Source organism: Ochotona curzoniae, unplaced genomic scaffold, assembly GCF_017591425.1.
Source record: "Ochotona curzoniae isolate NIBS_2020 unplaced genomic scaffold, NIBS_Ocur_1.0 contig_2723, whole genome shotgun sequence".
Classification (NCBI taxonomy): domain Eukaryota; kingdom Metazoa; phylum Chordata; class Mammalia; order Lagomorpha; family Ochotonidae; genus Ochotona; species Ochotona curzoniae.
In genome coordinates, this window is record NW_024465573.1 from 15630984 (window position 1) to 15648575 (window position 17592).

The 17592-nt window shown below is 41.8% G+C and overlaps 1 protein-coding gene across 1 annotated transcript in view; it reads left to right on the forward strand.

Moving 5' to 3' along the window:
* The window catches only part of CUL5 (cullin 5), a 99568-nt gene that overhangs the window by 36933 nt on the left and 45043 nt on the right, over positions 1–17592 (forward strand). The window contains exons 3-7 of the mRNA XM_040976887.1: positions 2452–2551; positions 11225–11401; positions 14755–14896; positions 16987–17132; positions 17212–17292. Of these exons, the coding sequence (XP_040832821.1) occupies positions 2452–2551; positions 11225–11401; positions 14755–14896; positions 16987–17132; positions 17212–17292 (646 nt within the window). The remainder of the gene's footprint in view (positions 1–2451; positions 2552–11224; positions 11402–14754; positions 14897–16986; positions 17133–17211; positions 17293–17592) is intronic.

The window sequence follows — 17592 nt, forward strand, 5'->3', positions numbered from 1 at the left end:
CTAGTCTGGCCCATTGTGCATCCTATGAGGCTTGATTCAGCCCGACCCACCTCCAGACCCAGCACTTATCTATGCTGACAGGTGCTGTTGCCTTATCCAGCCTGGTTTGTCCCTAGTTCTGGCTCTTATGCTCACCACTGATTGCTGCAGCCTAGCAGAGAAGTACTCACAGTTCCCCTGCTAGGCCCACTTGCAACCCTGGATCTTACACTTGCTAAGGAGTTCTGCAGTCCAGCCTGACATGACTTGTACCCAGTTCCCCCTGGAACTTGCCAGTGGATGCATTGTTAAAGCCTAAAAGGCCTGAATTGATTCTGGTTCTTCAGTGTGCCAGCAGATGTAGTGACATAAACCAGCCTGGCCCTCTTCCCAACCCAGCTTTCATGTGGGCCAGGAGATATTGCAGCCTTGCCCAGCCTGGTCTGCCCTCAATTCCAGTTCTCACACTCACAGTGGGAGCAGTGGTCTAGCAGGAGAATCCCTGAAGTTTCCCTACCAGGCTTGTCCACAACTCCAGGTCTTGTGCGTGCTGGTGGGTGCTGCAGCCCAGTATGGCATAGCCTGTCTTACCTCGGCACTTGCCGGCAGTTACTGCAGCCTGAGTGCCTGGCCTGCCCCTAGTCCTAGCTTATGCTGATGAGCACTGCAGCCTAACCCAGTCTGACCAGTTTCCAGACTTGGCTCTCATGTGAACTGGCTGGTGTTGTGGCCCAACCCCATCTGGCCTGCACCCACTCTAGCTCTTGTGAGTCCCAGCGAATGCTGGGGCCTAACCCAGTCCAGCCTGCCCCCAGACACAGCCCACATGCATGCTGAGAGAGGCTGTAGCCATGTTCAACCCAATCCGCTTTTAGCCCCAACTCTTACGCTCATCAGTGGGAAGGAACCACGGCATAGCAGAGGAGTACCCTTAGTTCCCTGGGTGCTGTGGTCCAGCCCTGCCGAGCCTGCCTCCATCCTTGGCTGTCATGTGAACCAGAAGGTGCAGTAGCCTAGCCCTGCACTACCCTCATCCTGCCCTGGCTCCCACTTGTGCCAGTGGGTGCTAAGGCTTAGTGTGGTGCAGCCTGCCCACACACATGCCAAGTGGTACAACCCTGCCTGACCTGGCCCGCCTGGCTTTTGGACTCTCCAGCAGGAGCTGCAGTATAATAGGGGAGTTCCCCAAGTTCCCCCGCCAGGCCTGCTCCCAGACCAGCCTAGCATGCTCCCAACCCCAATTCACGAGTGTTGATGAGTTCTGTTGTCATGCCTACCTCAACCTGTCTTCTTTCCTTGCCCGCCAGCTTTTACACAAACCCGTGAATATTGCAGACCCATGGGAATGAACCTACATATTTCCCACAGAATTTGCCCCCAGACCTGGTTCTCCCATGTGCCATTTGATGTCATGGCCCAGACTTATGTGAACCATCCCCTGCCCTGACCCTCACTGGTGGGTACTGTGGCCTTTCCCTGTGAGGCAGACCCCAGCCCTAGCGTTTGTGTGTGCCAGCAGGTAGTGGATGATGCTATTAGCTGCTTTTCTCCCAGTAATGCAACAGTTGCCTAGGTACATGGCAGTGTAGATAATTATATACAGTCCAGGGGGGTGGGGAGTGTTAGATTTTTAAGTTAAATTTTTGTATGCCAGTTTCTGAGAGACTCTACTATATTTTCTTAATGAAGAATTTTTAAAAATTTTATTTGAAAGAGAAAGAAGGAAAGAGAGGAATATAAATCTCCCATCTGCTGATTCCACTTCCCCAAAGCTGCAATGGGCAGGGCTGAGCCAGACTGAAGCCATGAGCCAGGAGCTTCTGGGTCTCTCATGTGAGTACAGGGACCCAAAGACTGGGACGTTCTTTGCTTTTACCCCAGGCACATAAGCAGGGAACCAGATCGGAAGTAGAGCAGTCTGGACTTGCATCAGGGTCTCTGTGGGGGTCTGGCATCTGAGGCAGCAATTTCACTCACCACGACACAATGCCAACCCAGAGCTTTTGCTTTTTGTTTAAATAAAAGAGACACAGTGGTGGTTGATATGAAGTAGGTAATGAATATTTGGAGGAACTTGGAATTTGGGCTGTAATTGGACTTGAGTAACTAATTTTTTAAAGTAATTTATTTCTGTTGTGTTAAAGAATAGAGATTTAAGCTTGCTTTTGTAAAAGTAGATATTAATGGCATTTAAATTGGGGATTGACATTGGAAGATGGAAATGTGCTTTTAGAGTTGAATTTCATACAGTAAATAGCAGAAAATGGAAGAAAAAAGCAATTTCAAAAGCATTATAGAAACAAATGTGTATGTGAAACACTTAAAAACAGCACTTGATTCTTGTGATGGATTCAGACACTGTTAGTTTGATCTAGTATGACCTGTGGAAACTGTGTTAACAGAGAATTTAAAGTTAGTTCTGTGTGTTCTTGTTCTCTGACTGGTCTTCATTTCCCTGCTTTGTTTCTGCAGAGACGTTCATGCAGTCTGTCTCTGGGATGATAAAGGCCCAGCAAAAATCCATCAGGCTTTAAAAGAAGACATTCTTGAGTTTATTAAGCAAGCTCAGGCGGTAAGTTTTGCATCTTTATTTTACATTTGTTTAAAACCTACTCAAACAACATCAAGCTTTGTCATTTTTGAGAGTAGGACTTCCTAATGTAACTTTATCTATTTTACTTGAAGATTTATCTTATTTGTTTTTTTTTGTTTGTTACTTATTTTATTTGTTATTTTTATTTGTTATAGTTACAGAAGTGCAATCTTCCATCTGTTGGTTCACTCCTCAAATGGCCACAGCTGCTAGGCCTGTACCTTGGGAAATCCAGGAGCCAGGAGCTTCTTGCAGGCTCCCGTGTGGTACAGGCTTCAGCATTGAGATGTCTTCTGCCTTCCTGGGAGTATTAACAGGGAGCTGGATCAGAAGTAGAGCTGTGGGACTCGACATGGCACCCATATGGGATGTTGACCTTCATCTACTGTGTTACAACGCTGGCCCCTAAAATAACTTTAAATATCACACTGGCATTTGACACATTTATTAGTGACTTTTTAAATAAGATAATCATCATTTATGTTTTCATCCTACAGCATTGCTTTTGTTAAGAGAGCACATTTCTTTCCTCAGAAAATGTTGTAGGGGGCCAAGGCCATGTCATATCATGTTAAACCTCTGCCTGCTAGGCCGGCATCCCATGTGGGCATCTGTTTGAGTCACTTTTGACTAGCTCCCTGCTAATACATCTAGAATGTAGTGAAAGATGGCCCAAAGCCTGGGCCTCTACAGTGACATAGGAAACCCAAAAGAAGCTCCAGGTTCCTGGGTTTGGACCGACCCAGCTCTATGCCAGTGTGGCCATTTGGGGAGTAAACCAGCAGATAAAAGATTCCTTCCATTTCTATAAATCTGCCTTACAAATAAAAATAAAAGTAACTTTTAAAAATGCCATATAAATTTTAGAAGTCCTTAACATCAGGATTTTTTACTATATACCCATCTACATGCATCTGCCCCTTTCTCTCAGAACTCTTTCAAGTTAACAGTCATTTTCTTCAATCCTAGATACTTATCTGATAGTAAAATTCTTGAACTGTCTTTTGTATTGCTGCAATTGAATCATTCAGTGTTATGTTAATGTTTAATGTTAATGTTAATGTTTAATATTTCTGAATAAAATATTAGTTTTCATTAGTTTTTGGGATTTTTTGTTTAAAGTTTATTTATTAATTTGAAATGCAGAGTTGGAGAAATGGAGAGACAGAGATGGAGTTCTTATATTTGCTGTCTCACTGCCCAAATGGCTTCAGTGGTGGGAATAGGCCGGGCCATAGCCAGGAGATTGGACCTCTGTTTAGGTCAGCTACGTGCGTGGCACTGGCTCAAACACTTGGAACTGTTTTCCACCGTGTTCCCAGGTACATTGGGTTAGAAGCACAGCAAGTAGGGCTGGAAGCATTGTTCATCTGGGATGCTGGTATTGCAGGTGGAGGCTCAACCCACTGCATCACAGTGGCCCCCATGGGATTGGTTTCATTAGTTTTATTAATAACCTCATCTTTAAAAAAAAATTACTGCAAAAGCAGTGTTTTATTTTGAATCAACTATGGCATCTCTAAAGGATGAATCCTTAAACTACTTTTAGAAGGGGCCTATAGGCATGATTATTTTTATTTGTATAATGTGAAACGTGAAAATTAGACAGCTAGACTTTCTTATTCAATTTCATGTTTAAAAGATTTAAAAAATTTAGTTGAAAGGTAAAGTGACAAAGAGGGAGCCTGTCGCAGTGACTCAGTGGCTCAATCCTTGCTTTGGATGCACCAGGATCCCATATGGCTGCCAGTTCATGTCCTCACTGTGCCACTTTCCATCCAGCTCCCTAATAGTGCCCTGGGAAAGCAGTGGAGGATGGTCCAAAGCCTTGGGACCCTGCTTGTGTGGGAGAGCTTAAAAAAGCCCCTGGTTCCTGGCTTCAGATTGGCTGATCTTTGGCCGATGCGGCCACTTGGGGCATACACCTGCGAGCAGAAGATCTTTCTCTCTCTCCTTCTTTCTGTAAATCTGCCTTTCCAATAAAAATAAATAAAGCCTTAGAAAGACACTACCCCCGCCCCCCAAAAGTGACACAGAGACTGGAGGTGGAAGGAGAGACAGAAAAAGAAAGAGCTATTCTATCCACTAGTTCACTCCCCAAATGGCCTTAATGACTGGGCCAGGGCCACTCTAAAGCCAGAAGCCTGAAATTCCATCTGAATCCTCCCTGTAGATTATATAAGTCCAAGTTCTTACCATCCTCCACGGCTTTAACTGGTACATCACAACTGGGACAGCTAATACTCAAACTGTTCTCCAAAATGACATGCAGATGCTACAGACAGTAAATCTCCTTTACCCAAATTCTGGCCCTCAAGTTGAAATTTTTTAAGTTCATATCTTTTACAAAGTTAATAAAATAGTAATTTTACAATCTTGGTAAATACTTAACCTTTTAAAATATTTTTATTTATTTATTTATTTATTTGTTTATTTGTTTGAAAGGCAGTTACAGAGAAAGAAAAGGAGAGACAGAGAGATCTTCTGTCTGCTAATTTACTGCCCAAATGACTACAAAAGCTGGGGCTTGTCCAGATAGGTGTATCCCACATGGATGCCAGGGATTCAAGGACTTTGGACACCATCCACTGCTTCCTCAGGCACATTAACAGGGAACTGGACTGTAAGTGCAGCAGCTGGGACTCAAACCAGTGTCTCATAGGCTGCTGGCACTGCAGCAGAGGCTTAACGTCTTGGCTGCAGTGCTGCCCCCTTTTGTTGAATATTAACAGCTACTTAGCAGTTGAAATTCAAGCATTTCTTGGGTAAATAACTAATGATGATATTGAAATTATGTGTGAATTCTGCTACTAGATACCATTCTGGTAGAATAAGATTGATATCCTTAGTTAAAAAATTAAGTCTCTTGTTGACAATATCTTGATAAAATTTTTGATAATGGCATAGGCATTTATTTAATTAGGGCCAGGGAGACACAAACACAGAAAGAGGCATCTTGTATTTGTCATTCGCTTTACTAATGGCTTCATAGCTGGGGTGGGTCAGGCAAAGCAAGGAGCTTCATCTGGTTCTCCCACATGAGTGATGAGGACCCAAGAACAAGGGCTGTCTTCTGCTGTTATTTCCAGAATATTAGCAGGGAGCTGGACCAGCCATGAAGCAGCCTGGATTTCATCCAGCACCACATGATTTGCCAGTCACATGGCCCTATCCACAACACAAGCCCTGGTAGTTATCTCCTAATAAAATAAATTTTATCTTTGGGTTTGTGCTTTGGCTCAACTGGCTAATCCTCTGCCTCCAAGGCTTGGGATTCCATATGTGTGCTGGTTTGTGTTTCACTGCTTCACATCCCATCCAGCTCCCTGCTTGTGACCTGGAAAAACAGTGGAGGATGGCCCAAAGCCTTGGGACCTTGCACCCACATGGGAGCCACAGAAGAAGTTACTGGTTTCGGATTGGCTCAGCTCTGGCTATTGGGACCATTTGGGGAGTGAACCAGAAGGTAGAAGATCTTTCTGTCTCTCCTTCTCTCTGCAGATCTGCCTTTCCAATAAAAATAAGTAAATCTTTTTTTTTTTTTTTATGTTTTTCTTTTTTTTTTTTTGTTTTTAATTTTTATAAAATTTTATTTTGACATTCTTTACATAGTTAATTAGGGTAAGAAGGTTCAAGGGCTACAGGAAAGTGGATAATACTAGTATGTTTTCCATATTGTTACCTTCATGTTTAAAGGGGGTTATTTAAGGGAGAAGGCCCACCCATTTTCCCACCCTCCCCAGATCCCGGATGTAGGGCATGCGCTGAGGTTCTTGCTCAAGTGGTTTTGATATTGCAACAGTTATGAATCGTTGTCAATCTTGCCACTCCAAGCACTATGAGGGCTTTGAAAAATCCACTGATTGACATAGTCCATCATAGCTGAGATGGTTGGTTGACCCGTTCTGTCTTCTCTCTTTTCTTTGTTAGGGTTTTGAGTCCAGCATTTAGATTAGGAAGATCTCCAAAGAAACTTCTTGTATGTGCTAACAAGTACAGGGCCTGGCACCGTCCATCGCTCCAATCAGCTGGTGGTTGCAATTGCTGGGTTGGTTCTGTTTTCACTCCCGACTTCCACTGGAACCAATGGGTGTTGCAGTCCAGCCTAGTTCTGCCCAGCACATACTTGGCCCTCACATAAACCAGCGGGAGCTGCAGCCTAGGTTGGAGCGACCCACAATAACCCCCACCAGGCCCACCCCCTACCCTGGTTTGCCAGTAAGTGTAGCAGTAATCCAGTCTGTCCCACACCCCATTCCACCCCAGCCGCTATCTTAGTTATCTTAGTTTTATGTCCTCCTGTGGAAGTGGTAACCCAAGAGGGATGAGCCCACTATTTCCCTCCCAGGCCTCTCCCACTCCCAGATTCCAGTTGATGCTGCATCTAGGCCCAAACAACCCTCGCCCACTTTAATTTTGTTTGCACAAGTAGGAATAATCCACCCAGCCCGGCTTTTCCCTGATCTGGTCCGCACGAAGCCCACAGGTGTGGTAGCTCTGCCTAGTCTGGTCTGCCCCCATCCCAGCCCATGCTCTCCTGCGGAAGTAGCTGTCCTGCAAAGGAACCCTCCCTTATTCCCCTGCCGGCTCTGCCCACTTCCTTTCTTGTTCTCAGGCTGGTAGGGCGCTGCGGTCCCTTCCGGTACAGGCCACCTCACCTCAGCATTCCATAATGTGCACTAGTCTTTGTTGCAACCCTAGGTCGACCCACACTGGTGCCTGGATTTGCCAGTGGATGATGTGGACAGATTCAGCCTGGTCTTGCCCCCACGTCAGCCAATTGTATGCCAGTGGGTAGCTTTCCATGGCCTTTTCTGGGCTGTTTCCTATCATGTTTCTTGCGTTTACCTGCCGGGTCTGTGTCCTGCCAGAGGAGTTGCCCAGGCTCCTCCATCAGAACCTCTCCCAATGCCAGGTTTCACGCTTACCAGTGGGTCCATGAGCCAACCTTACTCAGTCCACCTCCTGTAATAACAGGAACTGTGGCTTTTCCTGACTGGCCTTCCACCCAATCTGGTTCTTGCTGTTGGATGTTCCAGCCCAGCCATGGTTTGTCTATACCCACATATGGCTCACACATGGCTCAGTAGGGGTTTGAGACCCTGCCTAGTCCATCCCACATCTGCCCTGGTCCTCCAGAACACCAGGGGGAGTTGGGGTCCGGCCCGGTTCGGTGCATCCAATCCCAGTCCACACTTGTGCCAAGGGAGACTACAACTGTTTCCAGATCAGAACGCAGCTCCCCTTCCAGGCCATGTGCCTCTTGGTGGGAACCTCAGCCCAGCTAGGGTTGTCCCCTTTGCTCCCCAACTGGGTCTGTTCCCATCCATAGATCACTTGCCTGCCAATGGATGCTCTGACTCAGCTTGGCACAGCTCCTCACCTGTCCCGACCTCTGCCTTAGACACTGTGGCTTTGCGTCCCTGGCTCCAACAGACCAGCAGGTACAAGAACCTAGCTCGGCAAGACCTCTGCTCCCTCCTGGTTTCTAGTTTTACTTGTGGGCTAAGGTTTGTTCAGTCGTGCCTAATCTACTCTGTTCCATTACCAGTTGACACATTGGCCAACTGTTGGAGCTACTTTTGCAGGACAGGCCCCAAGCCCTAGCTTCTGCATGACTGCTATTTGGTGCTCAGAATTATTAGTGACTGAAAGTTTTGCTAAGGAAGAGTTACTGCCTGTTTCAGGTCCAAGAAACACAATGGGTTCAACCTGGAGCGAATTAAGCAGCAACTCAAAGAACCAAATCCCCAGAGCTCCCCAGCCGGGCGGCCAGCAGGCAGAGCCTGGCACCAAATGGCGCACTGGCCGCCCGGGGACAGCTCAGCACATGGCGGCTGTGCCCATGGCGGCTGTCCGGGATCCAGGCATGAGACGCCCCGTCCTGAGACCCACCAGCTGCCAGGCCAAAATAAGTAAATCTTAAATAAATAAGTCCTATCTTCAAGTGTTATTTAGAAATTAATATGTTTGGGCCCGGCGCGGTGGCGCAAGTGGTTAAGTCCTCGCCTAGCACGCCCGGGATCCCATATGGGCGCCGGTTCTAATCCTGGCAGCCCCGCTTCCCTTCCAGCTCCCTGCTTGTGGCCTGGGAAAAGCAGTCGAGGATGGCCCAAAGCCTTGGGACCTTGCACCCACGTGGGAGCCACAGAAGAGGTTCCTGGCTTCGGATCGGCTCAGCTATCGACCCGTTGCGGCTCACTTGGGGAGTGAACCATCGGTAGAAGATCTTTCTGTCTCTCCTTCTCTCTGCAGATCTGCCTTTCCAATAAAAATAAGTAAATCTTAAATAAATAAGTCCTATCTTCAAGTGTTATTTAGAAATTAATATGTTTCAGTGTCAAAATTTAAACAATATGGTTTTACTACAGCTTATTCAGAAATGCAGTACGTACTTGCATTAAAAATTAATATACCATTTTGTGACTTGGTAAAGATAAAAATAAGTTTATTTTGAACTGATACATGATGCCATCCTTAAGTTTCTAGAAATAAGTTCATAAGAGTCATCTTTAATACTTATGTTTAACAGATGTTAAGAAATAACTCCACACTAGCAGTTGTAGCTTTTTGCACTGTGATATGACCCATTAAAGGCTAGAAAGTAAGGACTGTCACTGTAGTGTAGCACATTAAGCCTCCACTTGTGGTCCTGGGTGCCAGTTCAAGTCCCAGATGCTTGACTTTGATCCAGCTCCCTGCTGATGTGCTTGAAAAAGCAATGGAAGTTGACCCAAATCCTTGGATTCTTGCATTCATCTGGGTGACTTGAAAGAAACTCTTGGCTCCTAGCTTCAGACCAGCCTGCTTCTAGCCATTCCATTGTAGATGGAATATTTTTCTGTCAAGTTCTCTCTCTACAATCCTAGCTTTTCAAACAAATAAAAAGTAAGTCTTTTTTAAAAAATCTGGAATATATTTCAGAGCAGATATAATAGGAAAGATGTGTAATTTTTAAATACTTAGAAAGGTTATTTTGCTAGATGACATTTGGTTGAACTTACCTTGGAAAAAGAACAAAATCTCCCAAATGGTAAAGATAATGTATATTAATACGTTTATTTTAGGGGCAGACGTTGCGGCATAATGTGTTAAGCCAACACTACATCTCATATCCCACTTTCTGGAACTGAATCCTGTTTCCATTTCCAGTCTAGCTTTCTATTAGTATGTACCCTGGGAGGCAGCAGAGGTTAGCTAAAGCTCTTGGATCCCTGCCCCAGCCCCTGTGGGAGTGAACTGCAAACACAGTCAGCTTCTCTCTCTCTCTCTCTCTCTCTCTCTGTTCCTTTCTCCCTTCTCCTCTTGCTCTATTCTTCAAGTAAGTAAAACATAAACTTTAAAATTGAAAGTGAAAATGGAAGCAAAAATAAACATAATGCTTGGGCAGTTGTTAGATTTACTATAACTTTTGTTTGTAATTTTGTGGGTAAACAGTTTGGTCTAGACTCATCTGATTTTACCTAAGATTTTTTTGTCTTTTGTGCAAGGTTTATTTTGAGTATTTGAAAGGCAGAGTGACAAAGAAAGGGTGAGTCAGAGATATTTATTCCATGTGCTGGTTCACTTCCCCAAACGGCCTTAATAGACAGAGCTGTGCCAGGCTGAGACCAGGAAGCAAGCCCTTAATCTGTGTGTCCAATATGGGCAACAAGGGCCCAGGACTTGGGCCATCCTCCATTGTTTTCCCTGGTGCATCACCAGGGAGCATGTTTGGAAATGGAGCACTCTGGACTTGAACCATTGCTCAAATGGGATTCCACAGTTGCAAGCCATAGCTTAACATGCTGCACCACAGCACCATCCCTTGTCTGACATTATGAATACAGCAGCAGTGAGCTGTTCATTCTGCAGGGACAGGGTGGTCCAAGAAAGTTTTAATCTCCTATCTGATGTTTGGTTGGTTTTCTCTGAGTGGTTTGTCCTTCTCAAGGGACCCTGCCTTTGAAGGGGAAGCAGAATGTACAAGATATCTTCAGATCTAGATTTGAAATCTCATGGTATTACATGTGCAGCATGCTGTTGGGCAAGACAGGGACCAACCCAAACTTCAACAGTGTGGAAATATTCTATCATCTTTTTTAAAAGTTGAAATTTATTTTGTGGACCTATAGACTTTACTCCTTCAAAGTGTGTGATTTCAATGGGCTTTAGTATATGTATATTCATAGAGATGTGCAGCCACCACCAGCTTATTCCAGAATATTTTAAAAACCCTAAAAATAAGAGTAGATTATCATAACCCCCTCCTTCCCAGCCCCAAGCAGTCACTAAACCACTAGTTTGTCTTTATAAAATCTATTATGATACCTCCTCTAAATGGAATCATGTAGCATGTTCTTTAGCTGCTACTGTCTTTCATTTGGGATGTTTTCAAAGTTCATCTCTATTTTAACAGTATTTTTTATGGCTAATATTGTATTGTGTGTCTAAATCAGATTGTTCATTTATCAGTTCACTGACATAAGTTATTTCTCCTTTTTGTCTTTTAAATAATGTTGCTGCAAACATTCATGTGCGTTTTGGTGAACAAATATATCTCAGTTTCTCTTGGGTGTTGTACAGTTTGTATGATAAAACATTTTTTTAAAATTATGGCATGAATATATTTTGCTCTTACTCATCGGGTTTGTTTGTTTTTTTTTTTTTCAGCGAGTACTGAGCCATCAAGATGATACAGCTTTATTAAAAGCATATATTGTGGAATGGCGAAAATTTTTTACGCAATGTGACATTTTACCGAAACCTTTTTGCCAACTAGAGATTACTTTAATGGGTAAACAGGGCAGCAATAAAAAATCAAATGTTGAAGACAGTATTGTTAGAAAGGTAAGTCATTTTTTCCCATTTTTTCTGTATTGTTCTTCCAGAAAGAGGATAATTATAAGGCATTTAAGAGTAATTTAGATTTTAAATGGATGTTTCTGCTTCACATGCACATTTTTTTTAATCCCTATTGGATTTGTTCCATAGTAGTTTTCTTTCATCCATCTTTAGCTTCAGTTCTGTTTCATCCTTTTTTTTTTTTTTTGGCAGTCTTAAACTCTAGATCTATGTCTTCAAATATTACCTCTTTTGCTTCTCCTTTTCACTTTTTCCTCCAGTTTTATCACTAGTGTATCATTTTTCTACTTTTTATTTGTACTTTTGTCTTCCTGTAAATTGCTTTTCTTCCTTTTTCAAACATCTTTCATTAGTATGCCTTTATAATATCTCTGTGTTTAACATTGCCTAAATTGCTGTCATATTTATAAGTTTCTTTTTACTTGACTCTAGTCTTTATAAACCAGGTGTGCACTTTGCTTATTCTCATATTTTACATAAATTATTGCTTTGTGGCAAGTAACCAATTATGATTTTATGGAATGTACTCAGTTCCTGTCCTCTTCTCCCCTCCTCTCTCCTCTCTCCTCCTCTTTCTCCCATTTGTCTAGTTTTGCTTTTGTTTGTACGTTGGAAACCTTACCCCGGAATAGACAGTTCTCAAAAGAACAAATACATGAAAAATATTCAGTGTGATTAATCATCATGGAAATGCAAATCAAAACCACAAGGAGATATCACTTCGCCTCGGGTATAGTGGCTGTTATCCAAGATAGAGAGTGACACATGCTGGCAAGGATGTAGAAAAAGGGGAACTTCGACACTGTTAGGGGGAATGTAAACTAATACAGGCACTGTGAAAGAAAAGATGAAGGTTTCTTTGAAAACTAGAAGTAGACTGCCATATGATGTGGCATTTCCTCTACTGGGTGTATACTGAAAAAATACGAACTCTGTATCGAAGAGATACCTGCTCCCCAGCTGCTCATAGTAGCCGAACGATGGAGTCAACCAAGCTGTCCTGCGTCAGATAAGTAGAAAAACAGAATGTGACGTATATGTATACACACAGGCACATGTTTACACACACAGTGGAATATTATTCGGCAAAATGATGGGAATTTGAGGACATCATGTTTAGTGAAATAAACCAAACACAGAAATAGAAATGTTGCATAATTTTAGCTACCATATGTAGTAGCTAAAGTTAAAAAAGAATTCAAAGCAAACAAGAGACATCTCCTTCTTTATCAGTTTTACTGCAAATATAGTATTTTGTTAAACTTTAAATCTTTGTCAAACTGAAAGAATTATTTTAAGGCTTTATTTTTTCATTTAAAAAAGGGGGGTTCACAGAGAAGGGAGAGACAGAGAAGTTCTTCAGGTCTCCCATCTGGGTGCAAGGGCCCAAGGATTTGGGCTGTCCTCCACTGCACATCAGCAGAGAGCTGGATCAAAAGTGGAGCAGTCAGAACTCAAAACTGGTGCTCATATGGGCCAGCACCTCAACTGGAAGCTTAATCTACTATGCCACAGCACCAGCCACCATGTTTATACTACAGTAATTTAAGTTATTTTGTGATTATTTTGAAACTTATATCAGTAAAGTTGAACATCTTGTCTTTTGATTATTGCTTATAGATCTTGTGTATTTTCTTGCTGAACTATATCCTTTATACTTACATCTTTTATTTATTTTTTTAATTTTGAAATTTATTTTGCTTTTGTTTGAGAGGCAGATTAACAAACAGGAGGAAAGAAGTGAGCGATATCCTTCATCTGCTAGTTTACTTCCCAAATGGCTACAACAGCCAGAGCTGGGCTAATCCAAAACAAGGAGCCTGGAGCTTCCTCTGGGTCTCTCATGTGTGTGCAGGGGCCCAAGGACTTAGACCATCCTTCACTGCTTTCCCAGGCACTTTAACAGGGACCTCGATGGGAAGTGGCACAGATGGGACTCAAACAAGGATCCACATGTGATACCGGCACCACAAGTGGAGACTTAAGCTGCTGTGGCAAGGTGTTGGGCCCTATTTGTTTTTTGGTTTTTTTTTTTAAGATTTATTTTATTTTTTTGTTACAAAGGCAGATGTACAGAGAGGAGGAGAAACAGAGAGGAAGATCTTCCGTCCGATGATTTGCTCCCCAAGTGAGCACAATGGCCGATACTATGCCGATCCGAAGTCGGGAACCAGGAACCTCCTCCAGGTCTCCCACATGGGTGCAGGGTCCAAAGGCTCTGGGCCATCCTCGACTGCTTTCCCAGGCCACAAGCAGGGAGCTAGATGGGAAGTGGAGCTGCCGGGATTAGAACCGGCACCCATATGGGATCCTGGGCATGCAAGGCGAGGACCTTAACCACTGTGCCATCGCGCCGGGCCCTAAATATACTTTTAAATGTCCAAAAAAAGTTTTTAAGGAAAATGATACAATCGTTTGTGAAAAAAATTTTGCCTAACCCACTAACACAATGGTTTTTAGAGTTTAGCGTTTCAAATTCCTATTTATGTCTATCATCCATTATGAATTAGTGGTTTCATTGTATGAATTACAGGTTGAAATTCACTTTTAAAATAGGATTACTAAATTATTGTAACAGTCAAGAAACAAATAGCATTGATTCTAGGGCCACAGTTCAAGTCACAGTCTGGACACACACAGCTCCCTGAGTGTAGGAAAGTTCGCTTTGCTCTCTGTCTCTGGAGATGGTAATAGTAGTAGCTATACCAGGTGTAAGTATTAAATGAGTCCTATGTTGAAAATAAGTAAAGCAATTCCAGATATATGGTAGATGTTATAAAACTTTAATTATTGCCACTGTTAATTAAATATCTTCTAAACTGACAGTTACTTGGAGCAATATTATGTGCTTACCCATAATGTTGTTATATATAATTTCCATCATTTTAGTGGAACATCTGTAAAGTAGATCCACATGTGTTATTTTATTTTTACTGCAGGCCTGGTATCACAGACTTTTGGTTGATTTTTTTGTGTGTTTTTATTCACACTTATCACTGTAACTGTGGTTCAGTTTCTTGCAACTACAGGAAAAGTAGCCTTTCTCATATATGCTATATAAATTTTGTAACAATCACTTAAACTTTGTGGTATTGTTTTGACTGTTTACACATAGGAAAGCAGATGTGTAATAATAGCTGGGAGTGGAACTCAATCAAGTCAGATTCTGATGCACTTACTATTATGCTAAATGTACTGTCTTCCTGAAGTGTTCAAGTGGGCATAGATGTAATGTGATTTTGCTTTTTAGGGTTTGTACTGAAAAAAGTTTTAAATATGTGTGGTACATGGTCAGTTAATGCTTGAGAGTGGTGCCTTATTTTGTTTTTTTTTTCTAGCTCATGCTTGATACATGGAATGAATCAATTTTTTCAAATATAAAAAACAGACTCCAAGATAGTGCAATGAAGTTGGTTCATGCAGAAAGATTAGGAGAAGCTTTTGATTCTCAGCTGGTCATTGGAGTAAGAGAATCCTATGGTATGTGCTGAACTTTTTATTTTATTTTTTTTATTTTTTATCTTTTTGTGAAAACCAAGACATTTGTAAAATAGTAGTATCAGAGTGATATTTATTAGTATATAAGATGATGTCATTTTTTTTTTTTTTTTAGAAAATACTGGTACTAATTCTGCTTTGAAGAATCATTGGAGAATTCTCTTGTGGTTCATGTTTTCTCCATCTCATTATTTTTTTTTTACTAGGAAATCTTTTTAGTAATCTAAATTAGAAACATAAGTTTGAAACTATTGCTCAGAAGAAGTAACTAAGTTTGCGTTTTATTTTCAGAAATAAGTCAGCTTTCATGTGTTTCTTCTGACAATGCTAATCTTATCTGTGCATTCAGTCTGATTTTCCTTATGACGTGGGATACTTTCCTGACCCCACTTCACTTTCTAACTCATCCTTGTTTGTTTCCTCTCGGAGGCCTTTCCTTATCAGAGCTCTTGGTTAGATTCTCTCACTTTGTGTTTCACGGCACCTGTGACTCCCTAATGTGAGGAATCTTTGGAAAGCTCTTAGAAAGTATGTGTTCTTAATAATCACATGGATTTCTAAAAAAATTTTTTGCCAATGAGCATTTAATTCAATTTTCCTAGAACTTTCTTAAGAAATCTCATGTAGTTTTTTTTTTGTTTAAAGATTTATTTATTTTTATTGGAAAGTCAGATATACAGAGAGGAGGAGAGACAGAGAGGAAGATGTTCCTTCCAATGATTCACTCCCCAAGTGACCACAACAGCGGTCGGAGATGAGCCAATCTGAAGCCAGGAGCCAGGATCTCTTCTAGATCTCCTGTGCGGATGCAGGATCCCAAGGCCTTGGGCCGTCCTTAACTGCTTTCCCAGGCCACAGGCAGGGAGCTGGTTGGGAAGTGGGGCCAGCAGGTTAGAACCAGTGCCCATATGGGATCCCAGCACATGCAAGGCGAGAACTTCAGCCACTAGGCCACCGTGCTGGGCTCTACTTTGTTTGTCTAAAAAAAATTTTTTTTAATTGTAAAGTGATATTTATAGGGAGAAGAACATACTGTGAAAAAAATCTTCAGTCCAGTGGTTCACTCCCCGAGTAGCTGCAACAGTCAGAGCTGAGCTGATCTGAAGCCAGGAGCCAGGAGCTTTTTCTGGGTCTCTTACCGGGTGCAGGGTCCCAAGCTTTGGGCCATCCTTGATTGCTTTTCCCAGGCCACAAGCAGGAGCTGGAAAAGAAGTAAAGCAGCCAGGGTATGAACCAGTACCCAAATGGTATCCTGGCTCATACAGGGCAAGGACTTCAGCCACTTGGCTTACTGTGCCAGGCCCTCATGTAATTTTGTTTAATGGTGTTTTTGTTGACACTGCATATCACTCTGTTACTTAAATTCTCAATAAATAATTGTTGAATTAATGAGTCTTGAGTTATTTTTTATTGGCTTGTTTTTCAATGCTTTATTTCTTTAGTTATTGAGCCTTTTTTTCCCCTTTAGAAGAAGCTCTAGAATGTGTTTATTTTTATTTCAGCTGCTACCAAAGTAGAACTCTTTTAAGTTCTACATCAAGACGTTGAAAAGTCTTACAGTGATCTTACTGCCATCATTTCATCTGATTACTGCTCACAAGATTTATTTTTTTGAGTTCTGTTTTTACTGATTTTTTTCTGGTTAGCACTTTTGTGATATGCCATGTTATGTTCAGACAGGCTGCTTAATTTCAGATTTGAGTCTCTCTGCAGTCGCTGCTAATTTATCATTCTACCTTATCCTCTAGTAACCTCACAATCCACTTCGATCAACGAGTTGTTAGTGCTTTTCTTCTTCTGAATATTTACCTTCTTTACTAATCTCTACCTTTACAAGTACTAGTTTATAAGATTCAGTTAGATCTTTTTTGTAAATGATTTTCTTAAATCATCTAGTTAGCAGTCAATCTCTTTACTATTAAAAATAGTCTATTTTCTGCAGTGTACTTGGTAATTTGAACTTTTCTTGAGCATTGTCTCTTTGCACATAATGATTCCATATTTGTTACTTCTTTTACTCAAAACACTCACATATATCATATTCAGATAACATTTTGTTTCCTATTTTTCAGTTAACCTTTGTTCTAATCCTGAAGATAAGCTTCAAATTTATAGGGACAATTTTGAGAAGGCATATTTGGATTCAACGGAGAGATTTTATAGAACACAGGCACCCTCGTATTTACAGCAAAATGGTGTACAGAATTATATGAAATATGTAAGTTTGAACGTAGTGTATGTGATAATTTGAGTTGTTCTTTTTGCTTTAAATTGATTGGTGTTTCGCTTCTGGACAGGCAGATGCTAAATTAAAAGAAGAAGAAAAACGAGCACTACGTTATTTAGAAACAAGACGAGAATGTAATTCTGTTGAAGCAGTAAGTAGTTTTGCAATTGTATGTTTTATGGGATTATTTGAGGCATGGTAGCCTAGGGGAATGGCAGCTACATGTATGGTACAAATGACATAAGCCTCTGACCACCGCTTGCTATTGATCACAGTACTCTTGCCCAGTAAGCCAAAGCAGAGCTCCAAAGGCAACTTATTTGGAACACATTGTTATTCAGAGTGAATGTGCAAGATACACATTTATTTGCCATCTCTCCTCTAGATTTTCTGTATTTAATGTACAGTGCTTAGGTTTTGGGGTTTTGTTATTACTTCAATTTTTTTGGAT